The 26,691-nt window shown below is 57.6% G+C and overlaps 3 protein-coding genes across 5 annotated transcripts; 1 reads left to right on the top strand and 2 right to left on the bottom strand.

The window, feature by feature from the left end:
- The first annotated feature begins 9,870 nt into the window (after positions 1 to 9,870).
- On the top strand, positions 9,871 to 16,274 carry TRIM28 (tripartite motif containing 28). The gene is made up of 17 exons (XM_059998983.1): positions 9,871 to 10,503; positions 10,837 to 10,949; positions 11,176 to 11,308; positions 12,987 to 13,122; positions 13,200 to 13,316; positions 13,416 to 13,530; positions 13,689 to 13,835; positions 13,939 to 14,053; positions 14,139 to 14,245; positions 14,336 to 14,372; positions 14,455 to 14,500; positions 14,581 to 14,833; positions 14,921 to 15,240; positions 15,319 to 15,442; positions 15,525 to 15,611; positions 15,690 to 15,827; positions 15,922 to 16,274. The coding sequence occupies exons 1-17, from the start codon at positions 10,155 to 10,157 to the stop codon at positions 16,096 to 16,098; spliced, it is 2,514 nt and encodes an 837-aa protein (XP_059854966.1). The 5' UTR covers positions 9,871 to 10,154; the 3' UTR covers positions 16,099 to 16,274.
- A 669-nt stretch (positions 16,275 to 16,943) lies between these two features.
- On the bottom strand, positions 16,944 to 19,911 carry CHMP2A (charged multivesicular body protein 2A). Of its 3 annotated transcripts, none has more exons than XM_059999007.1 (6): positions 19,675 to 19,911; positions 18,723 to 18,914; positions 17,637 to 17,816; positions 17,433 to 17,563; positions 17,281 to 17,342; positions 16,944 to 17,162 (listed from the first exon to the last, which is right to left on the bottom strand). In XM_059999007.1, exons 1-6 carry the CDS (start codon positions 19,894 to 19,896, stop codon positions 17,035 to 17,037), a joined length of 915 nt encoding a protein of 304 aa, XP_059854990.1. In that variant the 5' UTR covers positions 19,897 to 19,911; the 3' UTR covers positions 16,944 to 17,034. The 3 variants fall into 3 exon arrangements, with proteins under 3 accessions (XP_059854990.1, XP_059854992.1, XP_059854989.1); XM_059999009.1 differs by having other exon boundaries at positions 18,723 to 18,936; positions 19,675 to 19,814; XM_059999006.1 differs by having other exon boundaries at positions 18,723 to 18,932; positions 19,675 to 19,798.
- Positions 19,912 to 20,470: 559 nt separating this feature from the next.
- On the bottom strand, positions 20,471 to 23,384 carry UBE2M (ubiquitin conjugating enzyme E2 M). Its single transcript, XM_059999011.2, has 6 exons — positions 23,102 to 23,384; positions 21,820 to 21,914; positions 21,659 to 21,697; positions 21,443 to 21,546; positions 21,071 to 21,134; positions 20,471 to 20,985 (listed from the first exon to the last, which is right to left on the bottom strand). Exons 1-6 carry the CDS (start codon positions 23,208 to 23,210, stop codon positions 20,845 to 20,847), a joined length of 552 nt encoding a protein of 183 aa, XP_059854994.1. The 5' UTR covers positions 23,211 to 23,384; the 3' UTR covers positions 20,471 to 20,844.
- Between the last annotated feature and the right edge of the window lie 3,307 nt (positions 23,385 to 26,691).

The raw sequence follows: 26,691 nt of genomic DNA, 5'->3' as shown, positions 1-26,691 counted from the left end.
GCATCTGCTAATCCCAAACTCCCAATCCATTCCTCCCCCACCCCCCCTTCCCCTTGGCAACTGCAAGTCTGTTCTCTATGTCTGTGAGTCTGTTTCTGTTCTGTAGATAGGTTCATTTGTGTCATATTTTAGATTCCACATATAAGTGAAATCATACGGTACTTGTCTTTCTCTGTCTGGCTTAGTTCAATTAGTATGATAATCTCTAGGTCCATACATGTTGCTGCAAATGACATTATTTCATTATTTTTTAGGACTGAGTATTATTCCATTGTATATATGTACCACATCTTTTTAATTTTATTTTTACTTTAGTTTTTTTAAATTTTATTTATTTATTTATTTTGACTGTGCTGGGTCTTAGTTGCGTCATGTGGACTTCTTAGTTGTGGCATGCATGTGGGATCTAGTTCCCTGACCAGGGATCGAACCTGGGACCGCTGCATTGGGAGAGTGGAGTCTTGCCCACCGGACCGCCAGGGAAGTCCCTGTACCACATCTTCTTTATCCATTCATCTGTTGATGGACATTTAGGTTGTTTCCATGTCTTGGCTATTGTAAATAGTGCTGCTGTGAACACTGGGATGCATGTATCTTTTTTTTTCTTTTTTTGGCCGTGCTGTGAGGCATGTGGGATCTTAGTTCCCCGACCAGGGATTGAACCTGTGTCCCCTGCATTGGAAATCGGAGTCTTAACCACTGGACTGCCAGGGAAGTCCCTGCGTGTATCTTTTTGAATTATAGGTTTTCTTTTGGTTTTTTTTTTTGGCTGCGTTGGGTCTTCGTTGCTGTGGACGGGCTTTCTCTAGTTGTGGCTGGGGCTACTCTTCGTTACAGTGCGCAGGCTTCTCATTGCAGCGGCTCCTCTTGTTGCGGAGCATGGGCTCTAGGCACGCGGGCTCAGTAGTTGTGACACATGGGCTTAGTTGCTCCATGGCATGTGGGATCTTCCCGGACCAGGGATCGAACCCGTGTCCCCGGCATTGGCAGGCGGATTCTTATCCACTGCGCCACCAGGGAAGCCCTGAATTATAGTTTTATCCAGATATATGCCCAGGAGTGAGATTGCTGGATCATATGGCAACTCTATTTTTAGTTTTTTAAGGAACCCCCATACTGTTTTCCATAGTGACTGTATCAATTTACATTCTCACCAACAGTGTAGGAGCATTCACTTTTCTCCACACCTCTCCAGCATTTATTATTTGTAGCCTTTTTAATGATGACCACTCTGACGAGTGTGAGGTGGTACCTCACTGTAGTTTTCATTTGCAGTTCTCTAATCATTAGCGATGTTGAGCATCTTTTCATGTGGCTGTTGGCCATCCTTATGTCTTCTTTGGTTAATTCTTTTAACCTCCGGATTCATCTTTTAAAAACAAGGAGGTTGCCTAGTTGCCTGTCTTTGGAAGCTTCCTTGACTCCTTAGCATGTCTAATCCACATCCCCACGTCACCAACTGTCCACAAACAGGCCCTGATGGCTGGTTTGTCCCTGCCCAGGACCCATTCAGGATGGCTCAAGTCCTTTGCTCCCTATTGATCTGGAAGCCTCACCTCTGCTTTTAAAATTAAGGTGATTCACGTAACACAAAAATTAACCATTTTAAAGTGAGCAATTCAATGGATTTTATTTTTTGTTTGTTTGTTTGTTTTTTTTTTTTTGGCTGTGCCACGTGGCCTGCAAACTTCCCCAACCAGGGATCAATCCTGTGCCCCCTGCATTGGAAGCATGGAGTCCTAACCGCTGGACCGCCAGGGAAGTCCTCTGTGGATTTTAGTATAGTTGCAAGTGGTGTAACTACCACCTCCATTTAGTTCCAAAACATTTTCCTCACTCCAGTAGCTCCTCATTTTCCCCTCCCTCCAGCCCCTGGCAATGAATAATCTCTATGTCTCTATGAATTTGCATATTCTGGATAGTTCATAAAAATAGAATCATACAATATGTGGTCCTTTGTGTCTGAGTTTTTCACTTCGCATAACGTTTTCAAGGTTCATGTATGTTGCAGCACATACCAGTACTTCGTTCTTTTTTTATGGCTAAGACTCCATTGTATGGAAATACCACATTTATTTTTGCATTCATCAATTGGTGGACATTTGGGTTGTGTCCACCTTTGGCTATTGTGAATAGTGCTGCTGTGAACAGTCCTGTACCAGGATTTGTTTGAACACCTTTTTCAATTCCTTTGGATACATACCTAGGAATTCATTGCTAGATCAAAAAGTTAACTCTATGTTTAGCCATTTGAGGAACTGCCAAACTTTTTTCCAGGATGGCTGCACTATTTACGTTCCCACCAGCAATGTAGGAGGGTTCCAATTTCTCCACATCCCTGCCGACACTTGTTTTTTTCATTTTTTTTTTGAAGCCATCCTACCTGGGTGTGAATCAGTACTTCACTGTGGTTTGGTTTGCATTTCCCTAATGACTAATGATGCGGAATGTCTTTTCATGTGCTTATTGTCCGGGCCATTTGTATATCTTCTTTGGACCTGCCCTCCTTTTTCAACAGTTGTATTGAAGTGGAATTTATATGCCATAACGTACACCCACAGCAGGTACCCTTCAAAGACTTGTAGTAGATTAGTATTCATATCGTGCAGCCATCGCCACTATTCAGTTTTAGAGCGTTTCCCTCTACCTTAACACTTCCTTTGTGTGGTCTGTGTCCATCTCTGCTCCAGCCCCAGCAGCAACTGCTCCAACGTCTGGCTAGAGACACAGCCCCTCAGTGAGGACTGGGCGGGCACAGTGGACCCTGGCTTCTAGCAGGACACGCCCCATCCAGATGGCCTCTCTCCCTCCCCCCAACATCCCCTTTAGCGCCCACGGATGGAAAATTAGATCTAAAGACTCGCTGGGCTTTGGGCCAAATATTGTTGGCTAGAACCCCTCACAGGGGGTGTTAGATGGGCACCATTGCATCCCATGCAGGACCTCGGTGCTGCTGACCCTAACAAGAGGGCAGTAACAGCCTGACTCTGCTAACTCGTGTGTCCCCACCCCCAGATGTCCACATTGACACCTCACCCTCCATTCACCTCATAGCATGTACACCAGATAATCCTAGCCTGCTCAGGAATCTCATTACCGCTTGGGAAGTGATGTTTTCCAAACTCTAGCATTTAATTATCTCATCAAGGACTGGGGCCATGTGTTCCCTGAAATACAGGTTCCTTTGGGGAGGCAGAATCGGTGCTGAATTCTCAGAGTGAGGGGCTGCCTTAAAAGCAGCACCATGGGGACTTCCCTGGTGGTACAGTGGTTAAGAATCTGCCTGCTAAGGCAGGGGACATGGGTTCAAGCCCTGGTCCGGGAGGATCCCACATGCTGCGGAGCAACTAAGCCCGTGCGCCACAACTGCTAGGCCCGCGTGCCACCACTACTGAAGTCCGCACGCCTAGAGCCCGCGCTCTGCAACAAGAGAAGCCACCGCAATGAGAAGCCTGCACACCGCAACAAAGAGCAGCCCCCGCCCGTGGCAACTAGGGAAAGCCCGTGTGCAGCAGCAAAGACCCAACACAGCCCAAAATAAATAAATATACTAAAAAAGAGGGAAAAAAAGCAGTACCATTTGGTGACAGATGGGCTTATTTTTCGACTCTTCCTTTTGAGAACCCTTAACTCATGGATAGGGTGGATTCATTGTGTGTCAGTCAATGACAGTCATTGTTTTTCTGATGCTTGAGTCGTATCATCACGTATGGCTTCTGTGTCCTTTTAACAGGTTTCTTTCGTGCTCCTGGGGCTCACCTGGGGCTTTCCCTGGAATGCTTTCTCCCAGGAGCCCTGGTTCCTAACTGCAGGGAAAGGGCTGAAACTCTGGGCTCTGGTTGTGTCCTGTCCTTTCCCTCCCTGCCCTCCCTGGGGGCCAGAGATTCCCCAGAACTGGGTTGAACTCATGCAGGCTGTGCGGCCCTGGATGACACCTTCTACTCTCTGGGGACCAGTTTTCCCATCCGTGAAATGTGGGCTGCAACAGGCAGAAAGGTGGCTCCAAAGAGATACACATCCTAATCCTCAGAACCCGGAAGTGTTACCTTATCAGGAAAGAGAATCTTGGCAATTGTGATTAAGGATCTGGAAACGGGGAAATCATGCTGTGTTATTTGGGTGGGCTCTAAACGTAAATTCACATGCATCCTTGCAAGAGCGGCAGAGGGAAATTTGTCAACTGTCTTAGTTGGGCTTGGCTGCCATAACAAAATACTATAGACTAGGTGACTCAAAGGACAGAAATTTACTTCTCACAATTCTGGAGGCTGGGAAGTCCAAGATCAAAGTGCCGGCAAGGTATGTTTCATTCTGAAGCCCCTTCTCTTGGCTTGGAGATGCCTGCTGTATTGCTGTACGCTCACGTGACCTCTTCTTTGTGACCACAGCAAACTCTCTGGTGTCTCCCCCTCTTTTTAAAAAAATTTATTTATTTTTGGCTGCACCATGCGGCTTGCAGGATCTCAGTCCCTCCGACCAGGAGTTGAACGCTGGCCACGGCAGTGGAAGCCCGGAATCCTAACCACTAGGACACCAGGGAACTCCCTGGTGCCTCTTCTTAATAGGACACTAATCCCATTATCAGAGCTCCTCTCTCATGACATCATCTAACCCTAATTACTTCCCAAAGTATAAATTACTTTATAATGTGACCAAATACTATCACATTATATTTTGGGGTGGACACACTTCTGTCCATAGAAGGACAAACAGAGGAAAAGTCAGTATGAAGTTGGAACAGAGAGTGATTTGAAGATGTGGACCTTGAAGACTGATGTGATGCAGCCACAAGCCTAGGTACCCCTGGAGCCACCAGAAACTGGAAGAGGTGAGGAAGGATTCACCCCTAGAGGCTTCAGAGGAAGTGTGGCCCTAACATTTAGATTTCATAATTTTGGCCTCCAGAACTGTGAATTAAATTTTTTTAAATATAAATTTATTTATTTATTTATTTTTGGCTACATTGGGTCTTTGTTGCTGCGCACGGGCTTTCTCTAGTTGCAGCAAGCAGGGGCTACTCTTTGTCGTGGTGTGAGGGCATCTCATTGTGGTGGCTTCTCTTTGTTGAGGAGCACAGGCTCTAGGTGCGCGGGCTTTAGTAGTTGCGACCCGCGGGCTCAGTAGTTGTGGCTCACGCACTTAGTTGCTCCATGGCATGTGGGGTCTTCCCGGACCTGGGTTCGAACCCGTGTCCCCTGTGTTGGCACACGGATTCTCAACCACTGCGCCACCAGCAAAGTCCCTAAAGTTTTGTTTTAAGGTACCAAGTTTGTGGTAATGTGTTACAGTGGCCACAGGAAACTAATGGAGGAACCATAGTTGTTTAATTTAATTAATTAATTTTATTTATTTATTTTTGACCACGCCAGGCGTCTTGCGGGATCAACCAGGGATCAAACCCATGCCCCCTGCAGTGGAAGTGCAGAGTCCTAACCACTGGACCACCAGGGAACTCCTGAACCATAGTTACGTTAAAGCGTGATTTTAGGGGATCTAGTGCCTTCTCTGCCTGGCCGGCATGGACGCTTATCTTCTGCTTTCCAGCTCCTACCATCCATTCCCTACCTAGAACACTTAAAATGGGCGTCCGATCCTGCCATATTCTAAACCCTTCTGTTAGCTCCTTACAGTGAAATAAAAGCCCAGCCAAAAGCCATGAACTGGGAGTTCCCTGGTGGTCCAGTGGTTAGGACTCGGCACTTGCACTGCTGTGGCCCAGGTTCAGTCTCTGGTTGACCCTGCAAGCCGCCTGGCGACGAAAAAAACAAAAAGCCACTTATGGTGCTGCCGCAGCCCTACTGAGCTTGCAGCACAGGCAGGACGGAGACCCAAGCGCCGCCAAGAGGAGAACATGTAAACCAACTGTAGGATATTTGGGGGCACAGAGGGAATCAAGGCCGCACACAGCCACGTGAATGTGAAGTGAATGTGAACGCGGGGAAGAAGGCGTGCGAACACATGGTGTGGACATGCAAACTGTGTGTGGTTCCGTATGTATACCAGGAAAGCCTGTCCGGGGTGGGAGAAGTCAGGATGGTGGCAACTGCCAGGGGCGTGGAAGGCTTCTGAGAGCCAGAGACATTCTGTGTTTTGCTATCAGAGCTGGTTACCAAGGGTGCTCACTGTACGTACACTGTGTAGGCTTTTCTCTATATATCATAAGCCGCCATCAAAAGGTTTAAAAGTCCATAGAGACAGAAAGCAGAGTAGTCACTGCTGGGGGCCGGTGGAGGCGGGAATGGGGGGTAAGTGCTGATGGATACTGGGTTTCCTTTTGGGGTGATGAAAACGTTCTGGAATTAGATGAACTGGTGGTTGCCCAACATTGTGGATGTATGAAATAACACTGAACTTACACTTCAAAATAGCTAAATTGATGGATTTGATATTATGTGAGTTTTAACACAATTTAAAAAGAAAGCTTAAAAAGTAATAGAACTCAAACCTTATCTTGTAGCCTACAAAACTGGCCGGGTAGAGACAGTCATTATCTTCATGCATTTGTTTGTCCTTTTACTCACTGACTGAGTGCCCACTGTGGAGCAGGCCCCAAGCAAGACATGGCAGACGCAGCAGTGACGTAAACGGTTTGGAGCTCACTTCCTTGTGATTCTCACTAGTTGAAATGTGAAGGAAGAGAAGGAGCCAGCCAGAAGGGGAGGTGGGAAGAACATTCTGGCTAGAAGGAACAGCAAGTGCAAAGGCTGTGAGGTGGGAACAACAGGTCAGCCTGTATGGCTGGAGCCAAGCGGTGAGGTCAGAGGTCAGAAGGGACAGACTCACCAAAATCTGATTTTTATGTGTGTGCTAAAATACACATAAAATTGCCACTTCAGGGGCTTCCCTGGTGGCGCAGTGGTTAAGAATCCTCCTGCCAATGCAGGGGACACGGGTTCGAGCCCTGGCCCAGGAAGATCCCACATGCCTCGGAGCAACTAAGCCCGTGCGCCACAACTCCTGACCCTGCGCTCTAGAACCAGCGAGCCACAACTACTGAGCCTGACAGCCACAACTACTGAAGCCCGCGTGCCACAACTACTGAAGCCCACGCGCCTAGAGCTCGTGCTCCGCAATAAGAGAAGCCACCGCGATGAGAAACCCGCTCGCCGCAACTAGAGAAAGTCTGCGCGCAGCAACAAAGAGCCAACGCAGCCAAAAAAGAAATCTAAAAAAATTGCCATTTCAACGCTTTGTAAGCATACAATTCAGTGGCATTAAGTACATTCATGATGTTGTGCAACTACCACAATCGCCCAGTTCCCAAATGAAACCTGTGAAGGTGGAGAAAGAGATCAGAGTGATGCAGCTACAAGGCTTCCCCAGGAAGTGGCTTTGGGGGTGACACCTGAAGGTCAGAGGGAGAATCGGGAGCAAGCGCAGAGTTTGGGAAGTGACGAGGCAGTAAGGATGGCTGTCTACAGGCAGGTGCCTGCAAGGGGTGGTGGTCTGGCTGACACCTCCTACACATTGCTTCACCCCTTGAGCCCTGTCTGCAAAGCCAGGATACAGGCAGTTTCCAGTGGTCCAGGATTGGAAAGGGTGAGATGCCTGTGAAGGGTGGACAAGGCACACAGGGGATGAGAGTATCCGATGACACTGGCCCACTGGGAGGCAGAGTCAAGATGTGCCCATGTTCTGCCACTCACCTCTGGACAGGCTGGCTCCTCGGAGAGGGCCTCTGAGGAAGGCTTCTGGCCTGGCCTTGCCCTCCTGTATGCCCACTCTGTCTCGGCCAGTCCCAGGATGCTCCCGTGCGCTTCCCTGAGTTTGCCCGAGCCTGATTTCCAGGTGAACCTGCCCGCACGGATGCTGTTCTGAAACAGTTGCCAAGGTCTAGTGAAGGGACCATACCAGGGGCAACCGGAGGGCTCAACCCATCCCCAGCAAGCTGTCCAGCAACCTCTAGGCATCTCCCACCACTCTTCCTGTCACTCCTCCGGGTGTGCCTGTCTGCCTCCGGGCCTTTGCACTTGTTTCTCCCCTGAACGGTTCTTCCCCCAGGTGTTTGGGGGCAGCCCCGAGGCAAGTCCACTCCTACACTCTTTACCATCACCTACTTATTGTGACTGTCTGGCCCTCGACAGCCCCGCATCTGCCCGGGCGGGGGTGGGCGGCCAGGGTAGGTATGGATCATCTCTACGCGACACAACCCGGTGATTTTGGGGCCCAGCGCAGAGAGCGGGAGGGGGCATGGAAAGAACTCAACAAATATCACTAAAGGATTCCGCACCTCAACTTGGGCGCTGCCAGCCACCAACTTTCCTTCCCAATTGTCGGAGGAAGGAGGCGAGGGTCTGCAGCCCAGGCCTCGGGGGGAGGGGCTGAGCCGGGGCGGGCTAGTCAGTGGGGGGGAGGGGCCTCGCGCGGACCGGGCGGTGGGCGCTCCGGCGGCTGAAGGGGCGGGGCGGGGCGGGGCCCGGATTTTGGGGCCGCACTCGAGCTGGAACAAAGGCAGGCGCGGAGACAATAGGCCCGAGTTCCCCCCAGGCCCTGCGGCAACAAGAGCAGCGCCGGACGCACTTCCACCACCGCCACCTACACCGCGTGTGGGCGCCTAGGGGAGCTGGGGTGGGGGAGGCTGCGCCCCGCTCCCCTGAAGCTTTTGCGCGGTCAAGCCCGCGGGAGGCGGAGTAGGGCCTGGGGGCTGGACGTGCCGGCCCTCCAGATTCTCTGCATCGTCTCAGAGCTGCCGCCCAAGCCTCCCCCTGGACTGGTAACCGCAGGACTGAGGAGCCCTGCACAGGGACGAAGGCCCACCCCAGGCAGAGGCTCCAAGGCACCCTTGCCTCAAGTATTCTCCGTGCCTAGTGACTTCAGAGAGGATCCCTTCCCACAGGCCCCACTCCCACCTCCGACGGGATCCCCTCCCACTGATCTTGCTTTCCTCTCCGTCAGGACCCCTCCTCCGCCAGCTCCAGCCTTAGGCCCTGCTTCCCTCCTTCTCAGCTCAGACAGGACTCCTCTCTCCCCACGGACCCTGCCCCACCCCCGTTTCTCTCGAATAGGATTCCTCCTCCAGGCCTAGCTTCCCCCATCTGACAGAATTCTCACCAGACACTCTACGTCCTTCCTCAGACGGGAACACCCTCCCCGCACGCAGATCCTGCTCCCCACTGAGGCAGGCTTCCCCTCCCTACAGATCCTGCCTCCGCCCACAGATGGATCGCCCCACGCAGACCCTGCTTCCCTCTCAGAACTTCCCCACTGTTGCGGTTCAGTCCGCCCGCTTGAAGAGCATCAAGGCTAGCGCAGTGGCGGGCTAAAATATGGCAAGGGGCGCTTGCAGGGCCAGGCGGGATTTCAGTCTCGGTGTTCTGAGCCCCGTGGGATCTATTTGATTTAGTCAGGCTTCAGTGTTGCTCATGTTAAACAATAAAAAGGTTAAAACCCCAAAGTCTAAGTCCCGGTTTAGAAGAGTACTTCCTCCACGGGATGGGGACCCTTCGCCCCTCTCCCTGGGCCCAGCATCTTCCCTAGCTCTCGGCCCCGCCCCCTCTAGGGAACGCTAGTCGACGCAGCAACTGGAGACCTCCCCAGGCGGGCAAAGGGGCGGGGATCGAGGTGGAAGAACGGACTGCCGGCGCGCGTGCGGAGTAAACGGCCTGGAGCAGGGACTACAATAACGGACGCGAGCCCGGCCGGTGGACCAGGCTGCGGCGGCGACGACGCAGGTGCCCCGCCCCTGCCGCACGAGCGGCGCTGCGGGTGGTGGAGGCGGGGGTGGGAGGAGCCCGCTCAGGCGCGTGCGTACTCATGGCCTCCCCCGCCCCGGCCCGCCCCGGCCCCGCCCCCGGGCGAGAGGCGCCCAGTGCGCGTGCGCGACGGCGTCGGCGCCAGTTATTTCTGTCCCGCCCCCCAGCCGCGGCTCTTTCTGCGAGCGGGCGCGCGGTCGAGCGGTTGTGCGCGTGGCGCGTGGCGCTGGTTTCGGTCGCCGCTGAGAAGGAAGCGCGGGCGGCGGCGGAGGCAGGAGAGCGGGCAGCGGCCGGCCGGGCCTCGGCAGCGCCCCGCGCGCAGCGGGCGGCGACCTAGGCGGCGCGTGGCGGCGCTAGGCCTCGCGGCGGCAGCGGCCCAGCCGTTGGCGGCGAGCGTGTCTGCGCCTGCGCGGCGGGCCCCGCGCCCCTCCTCCCCCCCTGGGCGCCCCCGGCGGCGTGTGAATGGCGGCCTCGGCGGCGGCGGCCTCGGCGGCGGCAGCGGCTGCCTCAGGCAGCCCGGGCCCGGGAGAGGGCTCGGCGGGCGCCGAGAAGCGCGTCGCCGCCTCCTCGGCCACGGCCTCGGCTTCTGCCTCGGCGGCGGCGTCCGCATCGGCATCGTCGCCCGCGGGGGGCGGCGGCGAGGCGCTGGAACTGCTGGAGCACTGCGGCGTGTGCCGGGAGCGCCTGCGGCCCGAGAGGGAACCGCGCCTGTTACCCTGCCTGCACTCGGCCTGCAGCGCCTGCCTCGGGCCCGCGGCGCCTGCCGCCGCCAACAGCTCAGGGGACGGAGGTGCGGCGGGCGACGGCGCTGGTGAGTGCGGTGGGGCCGGGGGCGGCCCCTCCCCCACCCCGCAGCCTTTGATCCCTTTGAGGCTCGGGGACTGGGGGTCGGTTCCCAGCGTGACGATGGCGGGAGTCGCCTGGGCGAGAGGATGGGGACCCAAAGAGTGGCCGGAACGTGTGTGGGCAGTGGGCTGTGTCCCGGGTACTGAGATGGGGCGACTGTTTAAAGTTCGGTAAAAGAAGGGTTTGGTTCTTCCTCCGGGAGGGGAGGGTCGTCTCGGCTCGGCAGGGGATGGAGTTTGGGGCCCAGTGGGGGATGCGCTCACCATGCGATGGTTTTGTTTCTTCGTGTTCTTCGTAGTGGTGGACTGTCCAGTATGTAAGCAGCAGTGTTTCTCCAAAGATATTGTGGAGAATTACTTCATGCGCGACAGTGGCAGCAAGGCTGCCACCGATTCCCAGGATGCGAATCAGGTATGTCTCGCCCAAGCAACCCCCAGGAGGTCTCTGGCCATGAGTAGGGGTCACTAGACCAGAGCGTGGTACCGGCTCCAGGCTTTACTGTCCCCGTAGTAGAAAGCTTAGGGCAGGTTGTCTAGGCTAAGTAAGGCCCCCACCTTTCTTCATGTCGTATTTCTTGGTTCTAAATGCAGATTTCTTTGGTGGTTCTGTCTCTTCTGACTCTGCCTTTGCTCAGCAGTGCTGCACTAGCTGTGAGGATAATGCCCCGGCCACCAGTTACTGTGTGGAGTGCTCTGAGCCGCTGTGTGAGACGTGTGTGGAGGCACACCAGCGGGTGAAGTACACCAAGGACCACACTGTGCGTTCCACTGGTACGCAACGTGCAGGGGGCTGCCCTTGCTGTTCTCCTCTCTATGCCTTCAGTTGCTTATGATGGTAGTTGCAGATGGTGGAAGGATCTCAGGGAGTTTCTCTGCGGGGTACCAACTGAAGGGCCTGAGGGCAGAACTCAAAAAGGGGGAGGCTGGGGCTCTGGTGGGCAGTCTCTGCAGGTCCAGTGGCAGGGGAAAAGCCACAGGCAGGGAGTGGGGGGAGTTCACAGGGGATCTCATGGTGCCGCAGGGGGTGTATAGAGGGCTTGAGGAAGCTCATCAGGGAACCCCCCCTAGGCAGGGGATAGGCCTCCAATGGTAGAGAGATCCGCATGTATGGATAGGGAAATGCAGGGTGTTGGGGGAATGATGTGAGGGACCTCCTGGACCAGAGGTTCCCTGGCACCTCTTTTAAGCCTCTGTAGGGGAAAGTGAGATCTTTGGGCCTCGTGTCTTAACAAGCTGGTAGAATCATCAGACTATCACTGACCAGTGAGTGCTGGAAGTGTTCTTATCATTGGGTCACAGGTATTTCACAGCCTAGCTTGGTATTTCCAGATTTTTCTGTGAGTGTGTTGGAAGTGCTATGGAGAGGGGCTTGCGCTTGGTTTTTGGCCCAGGACTCCCCATGAGTGGCGTCTTGGTAGTCACTGTGGCTGCGCCAGCCCAGAGGACAGTTTTGATGGGAAAACTTGGGTAGAGATGGTTCCTGTGGGGCATGAGGAGCCAGGAGAGAAGGGCAGGGGTCTCCAGGGGGTCCTGGGTTCCAGGCAAGGGTCAGGGTGCAAGAGCGGGCAATATTTAGAGGAGCTGAGGCTCGGTTTATTTGTATCGAAATGTTCCTATGTGTCACGCTGGGTTGGTGTGGTAACGAGACATGATAGGGATTGGGGAGGAAAGAAGGATGGATGTTCTCGGTTTTCTAGTGGCAACAGCCTCTGGGGAGGGCTGGGGGGTCAACGTGGTGTATTAGTCTTTGGGGAGTGTTGCTCTGAGCCGTAGGACCTTTGTCCCAGCACAGGGGCCTGACGCCTCTCTGAGGGTCCTGGTCTGATATCGTATCTCTCCAGCCTGAGAAGGCTTTGCAGGTTCCCCCGTGGGTCGTTAAGATGGTGTGGTCTCCTTTTAGCAGAGAAGAGAGGGGAGGTCACCAGGCATGGCTTATGAGGAAAATGTATCTGACGGTCTCTTTAAGGCCTGATTTGCTTTTTGTCTGAGCCAGAAAGCAAATGTTGTGTGTGCTGGGATGCCACAGTAGCCAGAATCCCCTCTCCTGCTGGACAGAATCTTCTGTGAGTGGAGGAGAAAGGGAGCCCAGTGGCGGATGGGGGCAGGGCTTCAGAGGTGGAGGAGCTTTCTTGAGTGTCCACCTGGAGGAGGTTTCAGCAGAGGGAACAGCGGGGAGGTCTCTCCTGGCAGAGGCCGTCAGTCTACGTCAAGCTGTCACCTCCAGAAGCTGAAAGGAGAGGGGTGTGACCCTCTCGGTCAGGCTGAGGGCAGAGGGTTTTGAGAGCAAGGATCTCTGCTCCTCCCTGTCCACTGCTGTAGGCCCTCTGGGTCCTTCCAGCAGATAGCCCAGGGTTGCAGGACAGGCAGGAAGTGAGGCCCTGATCTCTGTCCGCTCCTCGAGCTGGAGGTGGTGAGGATGAGCTCCCGCTTCATAGATCCCATTCCCCAGGACCAGCCAAGTCGAGGGACGGTGAGCGCACGGTGTATTGCAATGTGCACAAGCACGAGCCCCTTGTGCTGTTTTGCGAGAGTTGCGACACCCTCACCTGCCGGGACTGCCAGCTCAACGCCCACAAGGACCACCAGTGAGTCCTGAGGCTTGGTGGGTGGGTGCTGCCTGTTCCTGTGCTGGGCGCCCGGGCCCACCTCTATCTGCCCTCAGGTACCAGTTCCTGGAGGATGCTGTGAGGAACCAGCGCAAGCTCCTGGCCTCACTGGTGAAGCGCCTCGGGGACAAGCATGCGACATTGCAGAAGAACACCAAGGAGGTTCGCAGCTCGTAAGTGTGGGTGCCTGTGCTGTGCTGGGGCGGGGGGTGGGGTGGCTCTGGGTGAGCACCTGCCTGAGTGGCCCTGACCTCACCCACTCTGCTACCCAGGATCCGCCAAGTGTCTGACGTACAGAAGCGCGTGCAGGTGGACGTTAAGATGGCCATCCTGCAGATCATGAAGGAACTGAACAAGCGGGGCCGTGTGCTGGTTAACGACGCCCAGGTACCCGCTGCGTGGTCCTTCTCTGTTGGCAGCTCACTCTACCTCAGGTGGAATCGTCCTGGGGTTTGGCGCCCTCTGCTGGCTGCTGATGTCCTCCTTGGGTGGGGAGAGGTTCTGGTGCTTTGTCCTCCCTGACCCCATCTGCTCTCCACCTGCAGAAGGTGACTGAGGGGCAGCAGGAGCGCCTGGAGCGCCAGCACTGGACCATGACCAAGATCCAGAAGCACCAGGAACACATCCTGCGCTTTGCCTCATGGGCTCTGGAAAGTGACAACAACACTGCTCTGCTACTCTCCAAGAAGCTGGTGTGTGCTGGTGGGCACCCAGGTGGTGGGTTCCAGGTAGGCACCTCCCAAGACCCTGGAGCCCTGTTCACTGCCCGTGTGCTCATGTACTGCCCACCCCCAGATCTACTTCCAGCTGCACCGGGCCCTCAAGATGATCGTGGACCCTGTGGAGCCACACGGTGAGATGAAGTTCCAGTGGGACCTCAATGCCTGGACCAAGAGTGCAGAGGCCTTTGGTGGGTTTTTGTCTTTCTCTTGCTGCACCCTGCCATCCCAGGCACTGCACTCACTTTCTTACACTGTTTTACTTCTTTACTGCAGGCAAGATCGTGGCAGAACGTCCTGGCACCAACTCCACAGGCCCTGTACCCATGGCCCCTCCTCGGGCTCCAGGGCCTTTGAGCAAGCAGGGCTCTGGCAGCAGCCAGGTGAGCCAGGGAGGGGACCAGAGTGGGAGGAAAGAGGCACGGGGTCCTGTGGGATACCTGTCCACTGAGGTCCACTTGCTCTGCCCACAGCCTATGGAGGTGCAGGAAGGCTATGGCTTCGGGTCAGGTGAGTGATTCTGCCCCCCCAGTAGGTGGGAGAGCTGCAGTGCCCTATGTCCACCCCAACCTGTTTTCTGTGTTCCGAGCAGATGACCCTTACTCGAGTGCAGAGCCCCACGTGTCAGGGGTGAAGCGGTGAGTGTGGCTGCCCTTTGGTGGTTATAGGGACAGGGTGGCCATAGGGGTGGGGCGCTCACACCAAGCCGCGCCCACAGGTCCCGCTCAAGTGATGGTGAGGTGAGTGGCCTCATGCGTAAGGTGCCACGGGTGAGCCTCGAACGCCTGGACTTGGATCTCACGGCTGACAGCCAGCCACCAGTCTTCAAGGTCTTCCCAGGCAGCACCACTGAGGATTACAACCTCATCGTCATTGAGCGAGGTGCTGCAGCTGTTGCAGCTGGACAGCCTGGGACTGCGCCCCCAGGGGCCCCTGGCGCTCCGCCCCTGCCTGGCATGGCCATCGTCAAGGTGAGCCTGCCCAAGTGACTGTGGCTGGGAGATGAGGATCTACTGCCCAGGCCGGCACCCCACTGAACACCCCTCACCTCCTCACAGGAGGAAGAAACAGAGGCTGCCATTGGGGCCCCGCCTGCCGCCACTGAGGGCCCCGAGACCAAACCTGTGTTGATGGCCCTGGCCGAGGGCCCCGGCGCCGAGGGCCCCCGCCTGGCTTCACCCAGTGGCAGCACCAGCTCAGGCCTGGAGGTGGTGGCCCCTGAGGGCACCTCAGCCCCAGCTGGTGGCCCAGGTGCCCTGGATGACAGTGCCACCATCTGCCGTGTCTGCCAGAAGCCAGGCGACCTGGTCATGTGCAACCAGTGCGAGTTCTGCTTCCACCTGGACTGCCACCTGCCTGCCCTGCAGGATGTGCCAGGGTGCGAGGCTGTGCGGGGTCTGTAGGGCGGAGGGCTGGGCCAGGTCCCGTGCAGCCCCTCACGGTCTGTTCCCTCTAGGGAGGAGTGGAGCTGCTCTCTCTGCCACGTGCTACCCGACCTGAAGGAGGAGGATGGCAGCCTAAACCTGGATGGGGGTGACAGCACTGGTGTGGTGGCCAAGCTCTCGCCAGCCAACCAGCAGGTGAGGGTGGGGCCCACTCCCTTGGTTTGGCCAGCAGCACCCCAAGTCCCCTATGACTCTGATGTTCATGTAACGCCTGCAGAAGTGTGAGCGCGTCCTGCTGGCCCTCTTCTGCCATGAGCCCTGCCGGCCCCTGCACCAGCTGGCTACTGACTCCACCTTCTCCCTGGTGAGTTCTGGGACTTGGGAGGGTGGGAGGTGCAGGGGCTGTTTGGCCTCACCTTCAGCCTGTGGCCTCTGCTCGAAGGATCAGCCCGGCGGCACCCTGGACTTGACGCTGATTCGAGCCCGTCTCCAGGAGAAGTTGTCACCCCCCTACAGCTCCCCCCAGGAGTTTGCCCAGGATGTGGGCCGCATGTTCAAGCAGTTCAACAAGCTGACAGAGGTGAGCCTGTTGGGGTGGGGATGGGTTGGGGAGGGGAGGCTGGGGGCAGAGAGGTGGGCGACCTAGGACCCATCCACTGTAATTTGCCCGGCAGGACAAGGCCGATGTGCAGTCCATCATTGGCCTGCAGCGCTTCTTTGAGACTCGCATGAACGAAGCCTTTGGTGACACCAAGTTCTCCGCTGTTCTGGTGGAGCCCCCGCCGCTGAGCCTGCCTGGTGCTGGCCTGAGCGCCCAGGACCTGTCCAGTGGCCCTGGTGATGGCCCCTGAGGCTGGGCAGCCCCCGAGCCGCTCCAACCTGGCTCTGTTCTCTGTTCTGTCCTGTCACCCCCTCTTCTCTCTCCTCTCCTCCTTCCTCCGGTGGCCTGGTTCCCACTCCTTGGTGGCCCATACCCCAGCCCCTCACAATATGGTTTTTACTTCTGTGGATTTAATAAAAACTTCACCCGTTACTCAGGCCTTGGTTGGTGGGGGCAGTGGTCCTGGGGGCCTGGTCTCTGGCTGTTACCGATCCCTCACCAAACCCTGTTGGGCCAGATGGGGGTGGGGCACTTGTCTCCGGCCACCTGGGTGTCCAGGGAGCGGGGAGCAGCATCCCTCCTGGGCCCTTTGCGATCTGGGGAGTGTCTGCTGGGTAGGAGGGTCACCCGGTAGGTAGGCAGACCCAGGCTAACCTGTGGGCAGGCAGGGTGAATCCCCAGGTAGGTGCTGCACGGCAGCTCATTCTCCCCGAGAGCTTCCTGGACTGGCTTGGAACTGTTTCTCGCAACCAGCTCATCAAAGTGAGCTGGGTGGGCTGGGCTAAGCGGAGTTGGGCAGTGTATCCCTGGGGGACAGGCCTGCACTCCTGGGATGCTACCAGGATGTCTGGGGAGCCTGCTTTCTTGGGGGTGCTGGGCCAGTGTCTGCTGCTCATTTTCACATCCCAAGCCCTGAAGACGGGTGGGCTTGGTCTGTCCACTCCCGCCAAGACGAGAAAACCTCCAGCCCTCTGTCTTATACCCCAGCTAATGTGGCACACATGACCAAGCCCTGCCTGAGCAACTCCTGTCAGCCCTGTCACCAGACTCCCAGCCTGGCTCACATCAGGCCACTCACACAGGCCCAAGACTAGTGGCCAACTTCTTTTATTGCAGAAGGTACAATGAAAATGCTGGGCCCTCCGCTGGCTCCCTAGGGTGGCACGGGGGTGTGTTGTGTGTGCAGTCAGTCCCTTCGAAGGTTCTTGAGCCGCTCCTCCAGGTCTGCGTCTGCATCGACTAGGGCGGAGGCTGCAGCCTCTGCTTTCTTCCCACTGGCAGCCACACTGAGGGAGCCTCCAGTGGAGGGGAGGTCTGCAGAGAAGGGGGGTTAGGAAGAGAGCCCCTGCTGGAAGGAGTAATGCTGGGAGAGGGAGGGTCTGCGCGATGGCTGAGCTGCGCGCAGGACAGGGCCCAGGGTCTGGACACTCACTTGACAGCTCATCGGTCAGGCTCAACCCCAGCTCGTCCAGGACCTGGGCTACAACAGCGTCACTAGGTAAAAAAAAAAGAACTATGAGGGCCAGGCACCCGGAGGGCCAGGCATCCCCTCTGTCCCCACCCTCCTGCCTCCTGTCTCCAAACCTCTCCTCTTCATCGTCCTCGTCACCCATGGCATCGTCAATGGCATCGTTCATCATCTCCTCCTTCATGTCCATAATCTCCGCCTGCCGCTCGAACTCCATCATGATCTTCTGGATCTGGGGCAACTTCAGCTGGAAGTGGGAGGAGGGTGAGTCTGGCCCCTGAGGTTAGCAGGGGTAGGGAGGGGGATCGGGAGAGGCGCACCTGTCTGTTCATGGTGCCCATGGCCTTGGTGACGCCCTTCATGGCTTGTGCCATTGAGTTGTTAGACTTGAGTGTCTGGATCTTGAGGGACACAGCTTGGATGTTGGCCCGCATCAACACAAACTTGCGCACGTACCGCCTTGTGCGCACCAGGTCTCTTGCCATGATACGCACAGCGTCCTGCGAGGGGACAGAGGTGGCAGGGAGCCAGCCTTGGGAGTGTGCTCACTGCCACTCCACCATGCCCACTGAGGCTTTCAGGGGCTCCTACGTGCCTGCTCCCACTGGCCACTGTTCCCTCTCGCCCTCATGCCTCTTGGGTCACCACTGCACAGACTCCTCCGTGGCCTTCTCAGCTCTGCTCCAGAAATGAGAGGAAGAAAGGTGGGGCCACCCTTGAGGCGTCCTTTTCTCTCCATGTCTATAGAGTCAACACCCATTCCTGAATTTCTCTCCTGGCCAAAGAATGTGTGTCTCCCTCCACCTCACACAGGCCCTCACCTCAAGTACAGGATCCCGATTCACACACAAACACTTCCAAACCTCACCTTTTCACTTCCTCCCCAGAGCTCTTCCTTGCTTTGCCCATCCCAGGAAATGGCGCCTCAACCCAGCTGCTCAGGCCAAAACTCTGTCGCCCATCAAAGGTGCTGCTCCCCAGCGGTTCAGGCTGTGCCCATCTCTCTGCTCACTGGCCCCCAGGGCCAGTGCATCCCATGCCACGTGGGCTCCCACTGTGGCCCACGATTCCAAGTGGTCTGGCCCACATCCACTCCTCTGAGCTCACCCATCACTCTCTCATGGAGCATCTGCTGTTCTATCTGACACACTTGCTGTTCTATCTGACACACTTGCCACTTGGATCTTCACGGGCTCACTCTCTTCCTTACTCAACGTTTGGCTCTGTTACCACCTCCACAGAGGCAGCCTTTTGGACCCTGAAACTAGGGAAAGCCCCACTCAACCCTTCATTTCCCTAGAAGCACCTCCCTGTTGGTGCTCAGCATGTCCAGTTTGCTGCAGCCCCAGTGTCTGAACAAGCAACAGCACTGGCCTGTGTCCCAGGCTGTGCCCAATCGAGCTTACCATCTGGCCCTGCTTGGCCATTTTCTTGATGTCTGCAATGATTTTCTTCTCCTGGGTCTCTAGCTTCTGTCGCTCACGGTCCAGCTCTCGCATGGCGCGGTTCAGGGCGCGCTGGTTCTGCCGCAGCAGCTCCTCCGGCGTCTTCCGGCGCCCAAATAGCAGGTCCATGGCCGCAGGAGCCCACCGGTAGGACTGGGGCAAGTGTGAAGCCTTACTGCAGAGTGGTGTGAGGCCCAAAACGAGGGCATGAGGCAGAGCTGGGGTCACACTGTGTATGGGCAGGGACAGATGGGGGCTCCCAAAATGGAAAGGGCCGAGCAGGGAGAAAAGGCGTGAATGGAAGGCCAAAAGAGTGGAGTCTGGAACTTGGGTAGCCCCAGGGACATGAGTGGGGACAACGTGCCCACCCCAACCCCTCCTCCATCACAGTGCCCCCACAGAGGTTCAAGGCTTCCACCTCGTCCTGCAGACCCTGCGATGAGGCCCTAGCGTGTTCGGTGGACTGAGACTGGAGATGGCCGTGTGTGGGCTGACGGGGGTAGGGGGCACTTGGAACCCTGAGCGCCAAGGACAGGGCACTTGAGAGGGTCCCTGACAGGAGGAGGTGGAGGCTGCGAGTGCTAGAAACAGGGTGGATGGGGGCGGCCCTGAAGCTGACAGCGTATGCATGGAATTCGGTTTGGGGCGGGGGTCCTAAATGCTGAGGGAATCTGGGCGCGGAGAATAAGGTTGGGGGGCGTTGCGGACTCCTGTACAGAGGGAGGGATGCTAAGTGTTGGGGTGCCTTGTTCACGCAGGAAAGCCTGGGGGGCCATTCGGGGTGTTGACCACTGAAGGCAAGACAGCATGGGGTCCTCTGATGATAAGGCCGGGTCCCAGAGAGGGGCGAGGCCCTCGTACGCCGCCACCCACGCGTCCACCCAGGGCCCGCACCCCAGTAGGGGCCACTCACCGGAGTTGCGACAGGGACTCGCTTCCGTTTCCGGGTCACGCTCTTCTCGCTGGGAGCCCCGGAGCGCCCACCAACAGACCCTCGGTTCTGTCGCGTCGGCGGTCGCCGCCGTTTCCGGATTAAACCACCTGACGTCACACGCCCCGCCGGCGCCCGGAATGCTGGGCGGGGACAACAGCGCGCGTGCGCACGCGCCGGGGACCCGACCGGCCCCAGGCGCATGCGCACCAGCTTCCGTGTCCCTGCCGCAGACTCGGTGTTCCACAGGTTCAAGTCCAGCCTGAGGGAGCCGAGCCACGGCCGGAGTCCTGGTCCTTGTGGGGTTGGCGCCCTTCCGGGCAGCCACCCGGAGGCCCTGCACCCCACCACGTTACCCACTGTAGGGCCCAGCTCATCTCAGGGACCCAGAACTCTCGCTGATGTTTCTGGACCTCAGGCACCCGGTGGCACCAGACAGCGTTCTCCTCGTCAGGCCCTCCCATGGCAGAAGGGGGCAGAACAGGAGATGGTGCGGACTTTCTTGTATGTTGGCTTACTGGCCAGGAAGCCTGTGGTTACTGGATCCTGCCCCTCCTTTGTTCCGGAGTGGGATTCATCCCACCCTGCCCGAGGCCTGGGGCTTGGTCCCCTCACGACTCCCAGGGCTGCCCCAGGCACTGGGCAGCCTGCTGATGCGGGGGCGGGGGGGGCCCCCTAACGCCACCTGTGATCACACAACTCCCACCGCGCTTGCTGCAGGAGCCCTGGTGGACATCACCTGCCCCTCCCACCCCACAAAAGGAAGAGGCAGAGGCCATGCAGTAACATTCCCCTTTAATAGCCTGGCGGGACCTCCAGTGGTTCAGGGGTGGGGTGCCGGGTGCCCAGCCACCCTTGGCCTCCCACCCCAGAGCCCAGATTAGGGGGGCTGGACAGCACCCAGCGTGGGGCTAGACAAGCCAATTCATTTCCCATCGCTGAGCGGGTCGGGGGAGGCAGCGCCGACCTCAATCACATGGTGGTTTAAAAAAAAAAAAAAACTAGGAGCGGGTGGCAGGGAGGGGTGGCAGGTCAGGGCATGGGATTCCCCCACCGGCTGCCCCATGCCCCCCCCCCACCTGTGGCCCCCAATAAATATTTGCAGGGGACGCCGGGGCTGGTGGCCCTGGCAGGGGTGTGTATGCGCCAACCCTATTTCAGGCAGCGCTCGAAGTAGGTGGAGCCAATATAGCCACCCCGCATGGAGCGCTGCACGTTCTGCTCAAACAGCCTCCGGTTGTTCTGCAGGACCTCGGCGGCTTCCTTGTTCAGTGGGTCTTCAGGGTTGGGCTCCTGTGGCCGGTATGGGTGGGGGTCAACAAGCCCAAGGGGCAGAAGTCCAACCTCCCCCAGCCCCAGCGCCCCCGCCCCTACTCACCAAGAAGAGATACTGCAGGCCATAAATTATGGAGTTTATCGTAAGGACTGGCTTCCAGTCCTCTCTGTGGGCAGAGAACATCATGATCAGGGGCTGGTGAGTGGGAAGCCGCCAGAGGCCCTGCTGGGACCGGACAGATCAGGCCCAGGGCACGGGACAGTGCGGATGGGAGAAGCTAGCAGGAGAGTGCAGAGAAGGACAGACCATGGAGAAAGCCAAGGTCAAGCCACGAGGAAGAAAATGTGGAGATGAAGAGACAGAGGAACACGCACCACAAGGGGTAAGGAATGGACAGAGACTGGTGTAGTGCAAGGCCATGAAGGGTCCTGGCAGGCAGGGCTGGGGGGAGCTGTGGAGGGCTAGTGCCCTCACCTGAGAATGTTGAGGCAGACGTTGCCCTCGAGGTCAATGTTGGGGTGATAAACCATCGTCTCACACTTCACCTTGGGGGGGTCATGCGGGTAACCCTGGCCCACCTGGCTCCAGGAAAAGAGAGGGGAGGTGGATAGGTGCCCCAGCAGTGCCTGGCCGGGGCCTCAGCTGTTGCTTCCTCAGCCCAGGGAGCCACCCCGGCCCACCGAGACTCACCTTAAAACTGAACACAAACTTCCCGCTCTTGTAGAAGCCCTGTGAAGGAAGAAAAGAGGAGCTGGGATCCCATCCAGCAAGGCCTGGCAGGTGAACCAGGTATCCCTACTTGAGGTGGGGCCACCCGCCGTGCCTGGGAGTCCAGCTGAGTGTGCCCTCACCTCATCAGGACAGATAACCAGCTTGAAGTTGAGGAGGTCGTCTGGATCTGAGAAGCTGATGTCGCACGTCTTGGGCAGATTCAGCTCGTTTATGTCTAGGTGTTCACAGCAGAAAAGGGAAACAGAGAGAAAGAAAGAGGGAGAGAGAGGAGGGTGTTCAGAGCAGGTGCAGGTGCCAGCAGAGCCTCCATAGCCTCCTCCAGGACCCCAGCTTTGTCCTGGGCAGTGGGACACATCCCCAGCCCTCTCCCTGCTCTTTCTGCTCCCCAGTCTCCAGGCAGGCTCTTCTGGATCTACAGAACACCACAAACACACATGTTCAATTGTGACTGTGCTCGAGCTCCTGGCCCAGGGTAAGTTCCACCTCTTCTGAATCCACAGCCCTAAGTCCCAGCAGCCAACAGCTGGGTCCCCCCGCAACCCAGCTCCTAAATGCCCCCACTCCCATGTGCCCTCCAAGAGCCTCTGACTACCCCACACCCAGGATCCCTGGCCATAACCCCCACCTTCTAGAGGAGTCCCCAATTATCTGCCCAAACTCAAAGACCTTTTTCCCCCTCCACACCCTAAATCATCCCCCCACCAATCCCTGGTCCCCAAGATCCATATACTCCTCTTTCTGCCTATCATCCCAAACCCAGGTTCCCATCTGACCCCCAGATCTGTTAGTTCCCAGCCCTCCTACCTTACACTGTTCTGACTATAAGATTTCCAGCATCTCCAGCACCATGGTCTAAACCCAACTCTACTCCTATCTCTAATCTCTGGCACCCACTGTCCCTCCCTCCTCCTCCTGTCACCCTAAACCCCAAATTGCCATGTGACGCCCCCCCCAGACCCACGAAACCCAGGCCCCAGAACGTACTTCACCACGCCTGACTCTGATTCCCACTGACCCCAGCATAAAACACTAAATCTCCCACTCGGATCCTCAATCCTCGGCCCCCACTATCCATATCTCCTCTGCCTTTCACCCAGGTTCCCGTCTGACCCCGCAGACTCTCGAGTTCCCGGTCCCCCCACTACACTGCCACCCTCAGATTCTCAGTCCCTAATATCAGACATCTGGCTTTCCAAATACCTTCAGTGCCCCATCCTCGGCCCCGCATCTCTGACCACTTCAGTGACTATTACTCCACCCCTGATCCCTCAATCCCCAGGCCCTGATCTCCGATCCCCACATCCGCGGCCCCCCCATTTCTGACACCTCTGACCCCTGGCGACCGCATTACCCCAAGCCAGGCCCTGACCTCCGACCTCCACCCCCATCCCGACTCCTTACCCTTCTGGATCCGCAGCTGCGCCGCCGACGCCTTCTTGCTGCTGCCCTTGGTGCCGCCCGCCGACTCCTCCTCCTTCTTCTGCTGCTTCAGCGAGAACAGCTTGATCATCCTGCCGCCGCCGCCGCTGCCGCCCCTGCGGGGCCCGGGACCCCGGCCACCCGGCCCCCCGCCGCCGCCGCCCTTGCCGCCTCCGCCACTCGGACCCGCCGCCGCGGCCTCTTCGGCTGCTGCCGCCGCCCGCCCGGCCTGCCGCGCCGCTCCGCGCCCACCGCGCGGCCCGCGTCGGCTCCCGTAGTCGGCTCCGGCCTGGCCCGGCGCCTCGGGCTCGCTCGGCAGCACTCGGGCCCACTCGGCTGTTCTCGTGTCCGCTCGGCCCCGCCCCCACCCGCCGCTCCCTCCTCCCCCTCGCCCGCCCCGGTGTCCTCAGGCCCAGCGGCGGCTGCGGACGCGGGGTCCTCAGGCCGCGCCACTGGCCCGTTCACTCGCTCCCTTCCCGAGGGGGTTGCGGCTCGGGTCGGAAGAGGGAGGCGGGGGCTGCGGTGGCGACGGCCGTGTACTGGAGGAGGGTCGGCTTCCGCGGCAGCAACGGCTTCGGCGCGGAGGTCCGCAACGGCCTCGGGCGCCCCACCGCTTCGGATATTTCCGCCGCCTGCCCGCTTCGGCTCTTTCCGCCCGGCCTGCGCTGTGCGCCTGCGCAGCCGCCGACGCCACCGCCCCGCGTTGCTCCGCGATGGGACTTGGGGATCGGGCTCCTTCGGCTAGGCTCGAGTATTTCCGTTCGCGCAGGCCGGGCCGGCCGGTCACTTCCGGGGACGCCCGCGGGTCCAGGGAGTGGGGCGGTGTTGCCGCCATCTTTAAGTGGGGCAGATGCGGGCAGCTTCGCTTGCGGTCCAACCATTCCCACTTGCACTTGTGCAGACGGCGGCGTAGGCGGGCCAAACGAAGTACTTGGCCCCGGGGGTCACAGACTGAGGCTGGGTCAGGTCAGAGCCTGAGCAAGGCAGGGGCGTTGCCTAGAGGATGCGTGGTCCAGCACTTTCGGTGTCCCATCGCAAACCCAAAGAACCCTCTCGCAGAGAGTCTGGCTGAGGTAAACTAACAAATAAGACGTGTATTGTGTCAGAGAGTAGGAAGCACTGTGGAGGTTTACACAGGCTGACACACTTCGGAAGCGGAAAGTGGGGAGGGCCACGCTCTGCGCGGGTCTACAGTTCCAGCGGAGGTGCCCTACGACCTTCCGCCGGCTGCGCGTGAGATGTGGGCGGGGCCAATCTCCCCTCCAATCACGGCTCAGCGTGCCTCGGCGGGGCGGGAGGAAGCGGCGCGGAGCGGTTCTGCGATTTCAGGCTGTCACCAAGGGAACCGTCAGGCGGTGAGCGGTGCCGCGAGGGCTGGTTGGGGCGGGGGGCCGGGCCCGTGGGGGCGGCGGGGGCTCTGTCTCTCAGCCTGCCCGCGTCCGAATGAGGCTCCTGCCGCACGTCACATCCAGTCGCTGAGGCCACGTGCCGCCATCATACGGACCACCAAGGGAGAAGTAGTCGCGGCGGCCCAGTTGGGCCCGCGCTGGGGGTGGGCAGGCTCAGTCCATGGCCTCCTCTTGGCGAACGACCCCGGCCCCATCCTCACCCCAGGGAGTCGGCTCTACGCCTTCGGGTCTTGATTTGGCGTCCATCCCGGCCCCAGCCTCCTCAGAGGCCCTGCCCAGGTATCCTCGGCGTCTTTGGGCTCCGTGGACTGATCCCAGTGGTGTCTGTGCAGCCGCTCCCCCTTTTGCCCCTTTCCATTCTCTTTCCACCACCCCACACGCCCCTCTTCAGCCCTGTAGTTGTCCTAGCTTCACACTCCCAGCTTCGTTGACTCCCCTGAGAGCTGAGTGCTGGAGAGGCGCCGGAGTGAGGATGGGAGATCAGAAGCTGCAAACGGCTCAGGTTTGGGGCTGACAAGATTGCAACCATCCCAGGGTTCTCAGGCTTCAGACATGGCTGGTCCTGGGACCCAGAGGGCTCTTCCAGACTCAATTTCCCTCTCCCTCTCCGTTCTTCTCATCCGCTCTGCTCTTGCTAATTATTTATTTTTGTACAGGACGTGAGGGTTGATGACCGTACTGTGGTTTCCAGCCAAAGTCTCAGGGGTGGTTTCTATTGGCCAGCCTGGTTCATGTGCCCATCCCCAGGCCAGTTGCTGAGGCCCTTCCGCTAAGGTCCCATCTGGGGATGGGGAATTAGTTCCCTGGAGAGGACTAGCCAAAGCTTGACTCACATGATCTCTGATCTTGTGGCTTCCCCACCGTCCAGTGGGGGAAGACTTGACCATGCAACAGAATGCTAGGCAAAGGGGGCCATGGTTTCTGGACCAGGGAGGAGGGGATGGCCTCATCCCCCTCATCCCCTCAACCCAGGGGGCTGGGTTGGAAGTGGTGCAGCTAAGCTGTATATTCCTTGTCACCTTCGTGGCCCCCACTCAAGTGGCAGAGAGGCACAGGTGGTTTTGGTGGCAAAGGTGCCTGTGGCCCTTGGGCCTGCAGCCTCTTAGGATGCAACCTAGGGCTTAGCGCATGCAGAGGTCCTGAGGGAAGCTGGGGCCAGTGCCTTGGAGGGACTGGGCAGAACGTGGCGGGTGAGTTGTGAGGGTGGAAGTGCACGTAGGGTTGTTAGCGTAGCCTCTGGGAGCTGACACTGGGAAGAAAGGGTCTGTTTGGGGAACGAGGGAGCAGGAGTAGGCAGGGAAGAGAGGCTGGGTGCCATGGGCCTCCAGGCTGGAGATGGACGGCTGGGATCAGAACAGTGCTGGGGGGTGGAGAGAAGTGGATAGATTCGGGAGGCTGGGCTTCTGGTGAGAATAATTGGATGGACGTGGCATGGGGAGGCTGGGCTTGAGAGTGAACAACATGGGCTCAGGTACAGACAGTCCAGGGACAGGCTGGCTGGGCACTGTTGTAGCTTTCTTAGATGACCAGTACTTAGGTATTCGTCTCCTGGGTTCCTCATATGGCTCTGGCCAAGTGGGGCGAAGTGGTCATTCTGTCCAAGCCCTCAGCCCTTGATGATAGTATGGTAACACTTGGGTTCTCGACCTGCAGCCACATGACTGGATTGCAAAGGTGTGCCTGACCAGCTGCAGAAATGACCTTTCATGGGTGGCCCTCACATAGCTGTTCATGTTGACTTCTTCTCAGAGGGTTGTTTTGGCAGGTGGGTCCATGGACTTCTCAAGGCTTCGGGTGTGGGGCCCTGGCCGGATGTCTCCATGCTTTTCATGTTTGCTGTAATTTTTCCTGTGTGGAATTTCATGTTTTTATGTAGTTGTGTCTGCATAGATTTCCCTTCATGATTAACACGAAGATGATCAAAGATGAGAGCTTTCTTGTTTTCTTTGTTTCAGATTATAAAAGTCATACAAATTGTAAAAAAAAATATATATATATAAGCCATGTTACAGGATTTATAAAGTTCCGGCAACATTCCTCCAACCTGAGACCACTGGCTACCTCAGTGTTCATTCATGTGCCTTCCCTGATCTGATTCTCCCAGCCCCTCCCTGCCTTCCTCTCCCCTCTGATTCTACAGATTCTAGACCAGGTTTCCTAGAA

Source organism: Delphinus delphis, chromosome 20 (assembly GCF_949987515.2).
Source record: "Delphinus delphis chromosome 20, mDelDel1.2, whole genome shotgun sequence".
Lineage (NCBI taxonomy): Eukaryota > Metazoa > Chordata > Mammalia > Artiodactyla > Delphinidae > Delphinus > Delphinus delphis.
This window is presented reverse-complemented; position numbering and strand designations above follow the sequence as displayed.